This window comes from Aphis gossypii, chromosome 1 (assembly GCF_020184175.1).
Source record: "Aphis gossypii isolate Hap1 chromosome 1, ASM2018417v2, whole genome shotgun sequence".
NCBI classification, from domain to species: Eukaryota; Metazoa; Arthropoda; class Insecta; order Hemiptera; family Aphididae; genus Aphis; species Aphis gossypii.
This window is the reverse complement of record NC_065530.1, coordinates 42,517,072-42,531,031: the sequence shown is the minus strand read 5'-3', so window position 1 is coordinate 42,531,031 and position 13,960 is coordinate 42,517,072. Positions and strand designations below refer to the sequence as shown.

General features: G+C 29.2%; 1 protein-coding gene across 1 annotated transcript; it reads left to right on the top strand.

Annotated features, from left to right (window-relative positions):
* Positions 1–516: 516 nt before the first annotated feature.
* On the top strand, positions 517–11,027 carry LOC114128968 (uncharacterized). Its single transcript, XM_050197427.1, has 4 exons — positions 517–794; positions 3,257–3,876; positions 7,441–7,962; positions 10,164–11,027. Exons 1-4 carry the CDS (start codon positions 737–739, stop codon positions 10,302–10,304), a joined length of 1,341 nt encoding a protein of 446 aa, XP_050053384.1. The 5' UTR covers positions 517–736; the 3' UTR covers positions 10,305–11,027.
* The last annotated feature ends 2,933 nt before the right edge of the window (positions 11,028–13,960 follow it).

Below are 13,960 nucleotides of genomic sequence, written 5' to 3'. Positions count from 1 at the left end.
GGGAAAAGCATCCTTAGTGAATCACCCTGTATATTGTTATATTTACTGGACTACAGAGTACCCACGAATCGAATATAAAAATATATAGACACACACTTTATATATATAGCCGATGACTCAAAAAGAAGCAAAAAAAACTTGCATAAGAATATTCAGTATACTACAGCATACAGCTATCACTTATTAATTTATTATACATTATATCCTATAATATCTATACATCTCTAGATGCATTAGGCAGTCATAAAATTACTAATTAGTCATCCCTGTCTAATATTTTTCATTATTTTGACACGACGTTTAAGTCAACCATAGTAGACTTGTATTTGTATACTATAATATTATAATGTACGTATAAACGCACGTCTGTATGAGTGTGGCATCATATATATATTATATACATATATAATAAAGATATCGACGAACGCCCCTTGGAAACGGATGGGCGGGACTTGTACGAGCTGAAACAAGTGTCCCGTGTTTAGCCAGGGATCGACTGGATTATTCGTTACAGTTGCAGAAACATTCGGGTACGACTATAAGACGAGTGTACATTACGATCGCAGCAAAAAACTTAAAGTAGTTACACAAAAAACATTTTTTCCCATTTTTTTTTTTTTTTTGAGAATTTTAATGTTATTGACATCCAATGCGGTAGAAAAGTTTTTCGCGTATTTTTTATATTATTAACCCACGTCTTCGTGTAAAAAACAGTACTCATCGTCGCCTATGTGCAATGACGAGCGATATAATCAACTATTCTTCGCGACATAATTATCAGTCGAATTATTCAGGTAAGCAATTACATTTTTTTTTTTTATTATTATTAATTATAAAATGTACGCGCGTTTGAACAAACAAAAAATGCATTAGGTACCTACATTTTTGTCAATTATTTAAAAGTTTATAACTGGAATTAATTTTTAAAAATATATATGTATTATTTTAAAGATTTAATATTTAATAACATACCGTTTTTACTAATTTTAAGATCGTTAATTTTAGCGTAGTTATCAATATTTAAAACAAATGCCTATGCCTAACAGAAATATTATTATATGGTTATGTTATTTAGTAAATTATTAAGTATATTATAGGTTTATAACATTATAATTTTAAATAAATTCAAATAATCAATCCTATATAATCTACAGTAATACAATTTGTTGTATCTTTTAATATTATATAGTAAATTCAATATTGATATATATTTTGTTAAACTTAAATGTAGATACCTATAATTACCTATAATACCTATAATTTTTCATATCATGGTAATTTATTCTAATATAATTATAAAAAAACATTATTTGAACTAACGAATTAGATGACTAAACAATTTGATATATATTAAATTTATAATATATAAATAATATTTGTGTTAAATTTTTAAAATTACTGTTGTAAGTACATATAAACTAAAAACGATTAAAATTATAAGCGTGCACGAGGGGGACCGGATATGCTTGAGCACTACGAAATTTTGTAATTGGGGGGTCTAAAATGTTCTAGAGTATAGGGTCCTGTGATTTTTCTAAAATATGTGGTAAAATATAAACCATAAAATAATTTAAATTTGATTAGAATAACTTATGATTATAACAGCTTTAGATATTATTGACTACTAAATTACAAATATAAATGAACATGACAATATTTGTTTCAAGAGAATATAATATAAATTTGTACTAACAAATATATTATACCACTTATTAATATGTATGTATATGTTTTATTAAGAAAAGTCTCAAAAATATTATAGCCGCCTCCTGAAATTCAGATCTGCGCACTCCTATGATTAAAATAAGTCTTACTTAGAAAATTTAAAGCATCCAAACATTTTTTATATAAATCCAATGTATATGTATGTGTATAATATATTATACAAATTGTAATTAAGTATCACCTCTATACTGGACTCATTTAATTTAATTCGGCCCTATAGAGACGTTGTATATGTCGGGTGTGTATTATTATATACAGGGGCGGTCAAACAGTCAATCGCGGACAAGTTCAAAGTCGATCATGTTAGAATTTATTTTTAGGGTCACGGCGTCATCCGCCCTATATGTTTATTAATAATTATATTTATTCAATAATAAAAAAAAAATTTAAGGAAGTCGATCTTCTAAGACGAAGTATATTTTTAGTAAATCATGTATAAAAAAAGTTTGGCCATCCCTGTTATATATACTATAAAGTTATATTACATTACATTTACATTATTGAGAAGATTCAATAAAAAAATTTAGGCATGTGTTACATGTATCAAATACAATTAAAGCATAATTAAATTCATAGCAAAAAACAACTATAATAATACGAAAAATATTATCTTATATATAATTTAATTCTATATAGCATAATATATTCAATATTGCGGTCACACTTCATAATTAATATCATGGATATACTTAATTATTATGCGTGCATAGTAAAAATTATTATCTAAAACTGGTAATTCAAATGATATAGAGTAGTATTTATAGAAAAATCAAAAATTCAGAGAATATATAACTACCGAATGTAGTGTATATAATATTATCACCACTGTTAATGTCAGGGTTTTGTACCAAGTTATTTATTATGGTTTCGATTTTCATATTCTAAATTTTCAAGTTTCAAAATCAAAAAATTTAAAAAAATTGAGCGTTAATAGTCGTTTAGTTAAGAAAAACCTAAAAAACTAATTAAAAGAGATATAGATGCAGTACATGACGTAAATATAGGTATACCACATTAAATATTAATTAATAATTATCATCATCAAATAAACCTAGCCCGATAAAATGTTAAGCATATTAATTGTTCTTATATGTTATTATAGTGATATTAGAGTTATACTTATTTATTATACATTTGTTTATTTAAAATTATTTCTTTGATAATAAATACAAAACCAATCCCATATTCAAGCGAAATTTACAAAATAAAAATGTATGCGGATTGTGGGTGTTATAAGATTTTTTTTTTAGAGAGATTTTAAGGGCTTGAGTTAATTTTGGTGGAAGTCCCTGATTATTATGATAGTTTATGGTCGGTTCATAATGGTCTCTCTGTAGTCTGTGTAATGAGTACCTAAACGAACTACATACGAACTGAACGCTTATTCCAATCCTTACCGTAAATAAAAAACAATTAAATACACTATAATAGTATGATCCAGTAGTTCATAATTCATCCCATAAAAAATTAAGCTTACAGTAATATAATATTACATGATAATGATGAACGAAACGATATTTTCGCGTTACAGTTAAACAAGAATGCATGACGACCATCAGTGCGGCAGCCGCACCGTCATCGTCGTCAGCAGTGGCCGGCGACGGACGTTACGTCGTCCAGGACCTGTCGCCGTCGGCATCGTCCTACTGGATGCCGGCCGCGGAACAGCAACAGCTAGTGACGTGTGTCGTAGGTCACCCGATCGGTAGCACAGCGTCGTCTTCATCGTCGTTCGTGGACGACGAATCCACGTCGTACGAGGATATTACGTACAACAATTACGGGCCGTCGTCGGTGGCCGCGCTGCAGGCCACCGCCGCCTCCGCGGCCAACTGTGATTACGGTGGCCTTTACGGTCATCATCTGCAGCAGCAACAGCAACAGCAACAGCTGCAGCTGCAACAGCCGTTGCTACAGTACGGTAACGTCGGTTACTACGACGGAGGCAGCGGCGTCGGCGGTGGCGGTTACCATCAGCTCGGTCACTTGCAGGGCTACGACGAAAAGCCGGTGGCGTACGACAACAACAATGCTGCCGACGTTTGCGACATGAATTCCGCCGTAGCGGTCGCCTCAGTGGCCGTCGCTTACGACGACCCTTACGCCGCGCCCGTCGTGCCACAGCTCGATCGACAGCCGCTCACGCCTCAGGTACGCGCCCACACCTAATTTTATATCATCATTATACGCGGGGTTACAATATTCCTTTAATGGTCGCCGAATCTAAAAATTAATATTGAACTTAAGGTATTGAGGATTTCAAATTTTCCTTTTTTTTTCTCTTCTAAAAATACTGGTTAGGTTAGGTTACAAACCAAAAGCAAATATACCTAAATGTACCTATTATAGGTATATAAGCTTTTGGTTCTGACTGTTCTAAGTCCGCGATTCATAAAATATGAATTATTTTATATTTACTCTATAATTAAAATATTAAGAACCACAATAACTATTCTGCTATAGTGCTATAGATTATAATAGTTTTATTTTAAACTTATACATTGCTGCAACCTATACAGCTATATTATATTATACGTGCAAATGTTAATACTATCAATGAAAATTATAATATTTACATTTTATGATTGACTATGATACTATAATATAGTATTGTAACTATATGATATTTTATAACTATCTACTTATTCTACTTATATAATTTATACCGCACTATTTATTTTAATACATATAAATATTTTTTTTATTGCGTAGTATTATTGACTCATTTATTTAAAATACCCTAGTGCGTTATTGTGGAGTTATTTGGGTTACCAGGTTACGCAAATACAATAAATTCTAAATTCTAAATAACAGACTTATAGATATTATAGCTATACGTAAATAAATCAAATATAATTATATCCTTACAAAGAACTTATAAATAATATTTAAATGGTACTATAAGATTTGTGTATCTACCTTAACGTATTATCTTCGAGAAATGGGCGCGGCAAATGTTTTCGTCGGGTCAGAACAGTAGTAAACTTATAAACTTAGAAGTCTTGTTTATAGCTATTGCTATATGTGTACAATTAATTCTCGTCGGAAATTGCCAATCGGTGATGCAAAAACGGTTTTATAGAAATTCACTACTGAAATGTACTGTCGCACTGCACCACTATATAATTCTCTGCACAATAATATATATATATATATGCAAACGTGCTAAAAGAAAATTTAAAACTAAAAAAAAGGTGTGATTGAATATTCAATAGTGTATGGCGATGGTCGTAGAAAAAACGGAAAATTATACCATGGTTGATTTTAGCTACCTATACCTCCGCGAATACAATTAACAACATGGTCGACAAGGTAGTGCAGAGCAACTTACCGTGGTCCAACTAAGTGTCCGTTTTACAATCATAGTTTAAACCTAGGTTACTGATTTTACCGGCCGAATTCGGCGGTTTAACCTTGGTTTAACCAATTGTAATACGCGCACTAAGACCTCGCAAGTTTAGAATCTCACTGGATTTTACGGACTAATTTTTCGATTTTGCTATCACTTTTTGAACTGAAAATATACAAAACAATATTTACGATAATCGGTTTAGTAGAAACACGAATTGAAATCAATTTCACATCTCTTTCATGTGTCGCGTGTCGTGGGTTTGTACGGTATTTTAAGTTTTATAATTTTGTAGAACTATTTATATACTTTTATGTTTAAATACAATAATATAAGGTATCAACTATAAAAATCGTACGATTTTTGCCAAATTAATTTTAACTCAAAGATGAAATATCTCAAGTTTCACGTCACGAGCGTCTAAATATTTGATAATATGATAATTTGATGAATAAATATTAAAATTAAAAACCGTAAAAACACTATATAGGTACAACACAAATCAGTGACAAAACACAAAGATGAGTAAGTTGTGGAGTCGTCATTTTTGAGATTCGACTTATTATATACTATCGTACAATTTTATGTTCAAATCGTTCAACCACGGTAAGCTGGACCAAGGTGCGACTGGTATTAAAATAGCATTCTATATGGCATATACTCGTAAAAAACTGGTAATCGTATCATTTTTCATTGATATCTGTCAGTAGTCATCAGTCGTCGCTGACCGTTTTCTGCTAGTCCATCTCGCCACCGATCTCCGATTCACGACAATTATTGGTCGAACCTTATAACAGTATGTATGGTGATACATCAGCCACAAAATTTGACCTATAAACAATAATTAAGAACTGTGCAACAGTTTCTATTAGGTATATTTGATAATGTTTAGCTAAAAAAAAAACACATAAACAATTATTATTATAAACATCATTTTTCAGTAAAAAAATTTGATTCAAGCTGGTTGCAATTTTTCCAACCGGTCCAAACGCAACTACACTAGTCTTGCCGGTTTATAAATAATATATGGTTATCAGACCCTTTTTACGCTACCGGAACTCTCGTGCAACAAAATAAATCGCGAAATCCTCATACCTATATAATATCCTTATATAATACATATAGGTATATATTATATTATAACGACCCGTTTCAATTTACTGGCCCTTTTTTTTTTACTTTCCGGGTTAGTTAGAGCACTTGGGTCTTTATTAATGGGTTTGGATTTATGGCTACACATTATACCTACTCCAACACGTGTAGTGTATCCTACACCGCTGCAATGTTAAACTATACTATATCTGTGTATAATAATACAATATACATATACATATTATGTAAATGGTACCCGACCCCGAAAAGGTGCAAACCAACTCAGAAAAACGCACTATTTTTGGTTAGTTGTATAGTTTTAATTATTATTTATGCATAAAGGTAATAGTATACTTACTCGCACATGCACTAGATGCATCACGCATGCAGTTTTAATGTCACTAATATTAATTAAAATAGAGGAATGCTCTTTTTGCATCGAAAATTATGAGCAATAATGAATACAATTTTAGAGCTCGTTGTAAGTGGATTACGGATAATTCATTATTTAGTTTTCGTGAAAAAGGTATTTTTTAATATTCACGCTTCTTGAAATGCAATTTTCTGAGGATATAATTGTATGGTTTCTATTTATATTAAACACGCAGACTCACAGTTTATATTCATCTTTTGTCTCATACGTACGTTTTAAAATTTTCATTACAGTTTTAACGATTAATTTAACCAACTCTCAAATTATTGGAAGGGGGCCAATATGAATACCACGTCCTTGAGCCCAGTTGTATCAATCTATATACTTTACAATAATTATTATTTCAATATTGAGAAAACGACATAAAATTATATTAACAGTACATAATAATAAACGTCTTTCAATATTGTTCAATATGAATTATTTTAACATTAACGAAAGCAAAACGGATAAAGTACCTAATTTTTATACGATAAATGTACTTTATAAGACATAAATTATATTGATATTTTATACAGGTAGTCAGTAATAGATTATTGTACTCAAAACCGATATTATAGGCTTAAAAAATTGATCGGCTAAACTTAAATAGCAATTTTTAAACACAAAAATCGATGCGGTTATTAGTACATGAACTGCAAAAATCATAACTTCGACAATTAGGTATATACTATATGCAAAATATACTAAGTATATAAATCGATAAAAAATTAAACTTTAAACAGCCTATCTGTCTTCAGTCGATTGTTGAAATAAAGATAAATTATTAAACAACCCACCAAAAAATGGTGCAAATATCGAAAATAATATTATATTAAACCCGTTTTTTATTTTTGAACAGTATCGTCCTACGCAACCAAACAGCAATAACAACAACCACAACAACAACGCCGCCGCCGCCGCCGCTGTCGCCGACAACGACGATGAAGACGACGACGACGATGCAATAAGCAACGAAGATAGCAATAAACGACGGCAATTGCAACGGCGACAACAGCTGCAACAGCAACATCATATGTTGCAGCAACAGTGCAAATCTTCAGAGTCTACGCCGGCGGCGATGCCCGTGGTGCGCGTTGTTAAACGTAGGAACACGGCCAACAAGAAGGAACGGCGACGGACGCAGAGCATCAACAACGCGTTCTCCGACCTCCGGGATTGCATACCCAACGTACCGTCCGACACCAAACTGTCGAAGATCAAAACGCTTCGGTTGGCCACATCCTACATTGGTTACCTGATGACCGTGCTGGACAGCGACGATCCGGACACGGACGGTTTCAAGGCTGACCTATCCGCGCACACGTCCAAGCGGTCGTTGCAGGCGCCACACGTGCAAGCCGATAAGGCCCAACAACAGCAGGTTTGTACATCACAATAAACGTCATAATAATAAGGGTTAATTTATGGTGCACGAAAATTAATAAAATATAAATATAAATTAATATATTATGTATGTATGTATATTGATAATATACAACGTAACGAAGAATAAATACAATTTTTATCTTGCCCGATAATTGGATAATAAATCCAATAAATAAGGTAAATGTATTAGTCGTCGTGCTCGTTGATGAATTTTCTTTGATGGATTTACTTTGATCGGAAAATGTACCCGTTATAATACATAGGATATAGCAATAAGAAGATATTGAAATGTGTATAATTGTTTTAGTAGGTAAGGTTTTCAAATTACAAATTTTGTTTTGGATTATTAAAATTACAGACAAAAACGTACCTACACCAATAAAATAAAATATTATATTTCCGTGAATTTTCCAGTTTAACGATTTTTTAAAGCATAGTATGACAATCGTATGAAACGAATTTATAACTTCTGTAAATGTATAGTTACCCCTAAATCAATAAAATATATATTATATGTATTTTGAATTTATGTTTAACTAAATTATAAATATCAATGATCATTAATATTTATAGCATTTATTGATTTATCGACATGAATTGGAATAAAAACAAAATGTTAGCTTGAATTAGGTTAACTATATTGATAAGTGATATTAAATTATTGTAGTAGAAATAATTATTATGTAAACAAAAACTAAATATTTCTAACTTCTTTAAATTATTCAAATAGGTACCTATGTCCTATATTATGTGTAAGTTTGAAGTTAGGGTTACTACAGTATTCGCCGTTTTGTACTTTTGTAAGTATATACAATACCGTATTTTTTAGTGTGAAAATAATAATAAAAAAACCATAAATCCTACACAATACTATCAGAAACCATTTATGCATAATATATATAATATATATACGTAAGTGGACAACGGGCATATAAAATCTGTTTGAGGCATAATATTATGTTCAATTTACAGTATGGCTAAAGCATATTTACTCGAAATTTGTGTAACGTTAAACGATCTATGGTTACTTATATAGGTGCATTTAAAACATAATTTATTTTTTAACCTTATTTGTTATAAAAACCTCATTTTAATCCATATGAAATATGTTTTGTCTAGCGGTTCTCATTTTGACACAGGGGAAAAACCTAAAAATCAAATTTAAAACATGGACATTCTTTAAATGACGAAAAAATCTCAAAATAAATCGCCTATTTTGTGCACGAATTTTTATTTTGATATCTACTAAGCTATAATAGATTTTCAACAACGCAGTATCACTAAACACTATATAATAATATAATATATTATATGTACTACCTAGTGACTTCGTTTATACAATAAAAGATAAAATAATAATGAAATACAATATATTAATACACCACTGTTATTATTGGGCTTGTCACATTACAGCCAAATTCGATTGCCATTTGCCATTTTTAATGTAGTCGACCGACGTTTGTTGCGCCCTACCCGGCTGCGGTATAATTAAATAATATAATATTGGCGCGCGCCTGCAATATCGTGGAACCCTAAATTATGATTACCGAGTGATATAAGTATTTATTATGTGATTACCCACGATCAACTATAAACCATAACTGTGTTCAAACGTTAAAATACACTTATAATAATATAATATACCATCATTATATTATAATATAATAGAACCGTCTGGTATGGCATCGTATGATATTGTGTAATGTGTGTATAATATTTACACGTCAGACACGTGATACATTGACACTTTGAAGGCGATATCTATTTATTATTATAATGACGACGGCTATTATATACATTATACGTATTATATATAGTATAATGTGTGCATACTACGGCAGCAAGTTATTAAATAATATATATTAATTCATATAATTTTGAATAAGTATTCATAAAGTAATGTACTATAATGTTACATTGTTATAAACTGGTCGAGGTTACCCAATCGAACTGTATTCTTTGACTTAGGTGTTTAGTTGGAAAATCGAACTGATGAAAAAAAATTTAAACCGAGTTTGTTGACTTATTAATCGTTATTAATACTTAAAAACAATAATAACTATAAAAGAAAGTTATGCATAAGCACAACAATATCAATATTTCTAAATTATTAAAAATGTATTGATATTATATTAGTATGTTACTTACCCACATTGTAATAATATTAAAACATACAATTTATTTTTTGTCACATAGATGATGATCGTCCGAAACCCTCTGAATCCTACCAATGACCACCAACATCAAGAACATCAACATCACCACAAACGGAGCAAAGGCAGGACAGGGTGGCCACAAGATGTTTGGGCATTAGAACTTAAACAAGAACAAGTGTAACAAAGCGCCTGGTACACACCTTTTAGCTACCTTTTTTGTTAAAGAGCGATCAAATCATATAGGAACAGAAAATTAAAATCTTATGCTCACATGTTAAGGATCACCACCGCCGATCCTGAGTATATAAAGTTATAAGTAATATAATATTATCAGTCATATAGGTACTTTGGTATTTACACCATAGTACACTAATTACTAACTATTTGTATAACAATATAACGAAACTATATATAGAGATTACAATGTGAGACATAAGTGTATTATATATTTATTTCTGCAACGATTTGGTGCGTTAAACAAACCATGTTATTAATATGTTATTATTTATACATTATACCTAAGATTACAGTTAAACATATTTTTTCTTTTTTCTTTTTTTGTACAATACATTTAAACCACAGAATTTCCACGAAAATGTCTAGTTTATTGTGTACAGAACAAAATATATAAATATATAGGAGTAGTAAAGAACAAAAAATCGGTGGATCAATTTTCGCGACAGAACATGATATATGAGTATTGTATACATTTTGTAGAACACTGTTGCAACTGAGTCCTGTAAATATTTATCACGCGGATTTCGCTTCCCGTCGTTTCGCTTTAAAATCGAGAGAAATAAGATTGGACATGTTATTATGATAGGTATATTATATTATATATTTATATGTATATTTATTATTTGTTTTTTTTTTTATTTTAATAAATCTTTTGAGTATTTTGTAATTATTTCTATACCATACGATGTCATTATATATTATATTATATTAAATATTTAACGAAATGCATATTATTATTATATTTATATAAAATGTATATAATATATGTATACATTTTATTATACTTCGACGTATATTCGGAAGGTTATATTGCCCTTTATACGTATTATATTATTAAATAAGATAATATACATTTTCTACGCGTTTTACATATTGTAGCGTGTAACAATGTTTTACATTACGATTTGTCGATTTCCAATTTTGTATTTAACATACCTACCTGAAAATGTAAATAGCTGAATGTTGTTTATTAATAACAATAAATGCGCTTTTGTTTTAAACATTTTGAGCATATGTATATATTATAATATCATTAATATCATATAATAATATATTACTATTTTTCCTCGCAGCCGATAATATTGCTCAAAATACGATCACGATCACCCTACATATCATATCTTAATCGGTTCGGTCATTGATGTGTGTAACTCTGAAAATAATTATTCTAGGATTGTTTAGACTTGACATTTTCACCCCTATTTATTAAGATGATTTATACATTATTATAATCTTATAACTACTTTATAATTTTTACTTTAATTAGTGTATGAATTATACTTATAGCAGAAAAATGTAAATAATTACGTTTATTCCGTTCATTTAATGAATCCATTAGAAAGTATTAATTAATAACAAATTAATTCTTATTTAAGTTATCGATGACCGTAAAATATTTATATTCACTATGACTTCTTTAATAAAATAAAATTAACCGATGATCCTTATTAATTATTTATTTGTTTTTTATAAATTACGTGTTTTCTGATAAATATTGTTTCAATTCAAAATGTTCGTCTAACGCTTGTATGTGTAAGGTACATAATTTATGGAAACAATAAATTCTATCCGATGTGACGTATAAATACTATTAATCGCTGCGACCGTCATTATCGTGACTCGCATGGTACCCTTAATATTGAGGGATAGCTAGTTGTACTTATTAAAGACGAGAGATGATAATAATAACGACCATATACACGCGTATACAGAGTGATTTTTTTTACTGATTTTTACATTTTTGAAAAAATAAATGTTTATATAATTATAGTTCAATATTTTAAACCTAATAATTTTAACCTTATAATAGGTATATTAAAGCTCTTCGGAATGAGACTCGATTATGCATTAACCTGTTTCTGGAAACTGATATAAAATATAAAATATATTTTTACACGCCTTTCTCATACACATCATGCAAACATAGAATAATTTTTTTTTTAAATATATTGCATTCTATATACTGTTAATATGTAAACTTATTTTTTATCTTTACTTCTGCATCGTAACTTTATTCCAACCTACTTTCCTATTCCATCTATTATAGTCAATTGTAATTTAATATGAATAAAAATATGGAATTTTTAGTTTGGGGTTGAGTTTTTTAAAACATATATAACTTTACAATATACATGCATACATACTTTAATACTATTAAAGGTATTAAATTACCTATGTATTAATGTGTTATATGCATAATACAATATTATATACTTGTATTACTGATTTACCTATAATTACATAAAAATTATATTATATTAATAAAATTATTTAGAAACATGTTGATGTAAAAAAAATCATCATAGTAAAAGCGACACGTTATTAAAACAATTCATTTTTTAAATTTAATAAAATTAGATAGTAATTAATAAATAATAACATAATGGAAGATGTGAAAAACTGCTTTTAAAATATATGAAGGAATGTCATTCTGCTCTCGTTACTATCAATAATCGCTGTATATAACGGTACTTTTTAGATTCTGAACGGAGTAATGAATGTATTGAATTTACAATGAATTCGTGTTTTTTTTTCAACTTAAAAAGAAAGTTTTTAATAGAAAATTAAATCTAGTAGGTACTTCCAAAATTAGAAATTCTCAGTACTCATAACATAATTAGTGAAAAAAAATAACATTCATTAAAATGTTGGTATTATATTACTCATTGGATATTAAAATATGTGTTATTTTGGTTACCAAAAAGGGCTTTTTTATAATGTTTGACTACTTTTTTTTAAATTTAATATAAGAACATTAAGTCCTGAGCCCTAAATTTATACAACACTAATTATTTGGAAAAATATAGCTTATTTAAAAATTAGTAAAACTTGCAGTGAAATAGACCTCTCTGTATACATAAATATTATGATGCTATTATAATGCTAAATAATATTGTCTTGACGGGTTCTGCACGTACACGGTACTGTATAATATGTATTATACAGACGTAGACCGTTTTGTAAACAACATCTCATTAGAAAATAATATACGGATCACTACTTGCCTAGACAATATTTTATGAGTCTATGTACAATTACATGATAATCTATATATAATACGAGAATATAAAAAACAATGTGTATAATGCTTGGAAGTTGTTGCTTTTGAATTTTTTTTATAGGCTATTAGATTTATTACCGAATGAGATAGAAATTAGTTTTAAGACACTATGAAAAAGTATTAAAAGCTTATATACAGAGCATTTTTTGTGATGTTTCCTAGTATAATTCTTGAATCATTTTTAGCGCATACTTTATGAATTTATGACTATTAATAATATGTTTAAAAAATGTTTGGATTAATATGTATTGTATACAATAATTTTGATGGATTTTATAGTTTTCACTTTAAAATTGTAACGTGTTTTTCATAATTATTTTCTTTATATTATGGTTTTAATTTTTAAATATATTTATAGTCGATTTTCGGTATTTAATTTAACACTTAAACTGTAAGAACGCTTATTTTACTAATGATCGAGTATACAATTAATGATTTATATATTTATATTAAAATAATAATCATACGCTATTACGCTTTAATTATTTTATATCGTTAAAAATAAATGACGATGACGTGTATATAAATAACTGCAGTAA

Excerpts from the sequence above, each read along its gene's own strand:
- LOC114128968 (XM_050197427.1), top strand. The coding sequence starts at position 737 with ATGACGAGCGATATAATCAACTATTCTTCGCGACATAATTATCAGTCG. Across the intron at positions 3,877-7,440 it reads GACAGCCGCTCACGCCTCAG|TATCGTCCTACGCAACCAAA; the intron begins GTACGCGCCCAC and ends ATTTTTGAACAG. Across the intron at positions 7,963-10,163 it reads ATAAGGCCCAACAACAGCAG|ATGATGATCGTCCGAAACCC; the intron begins GTTTGTACATCA and ends TTTGTCACATAG.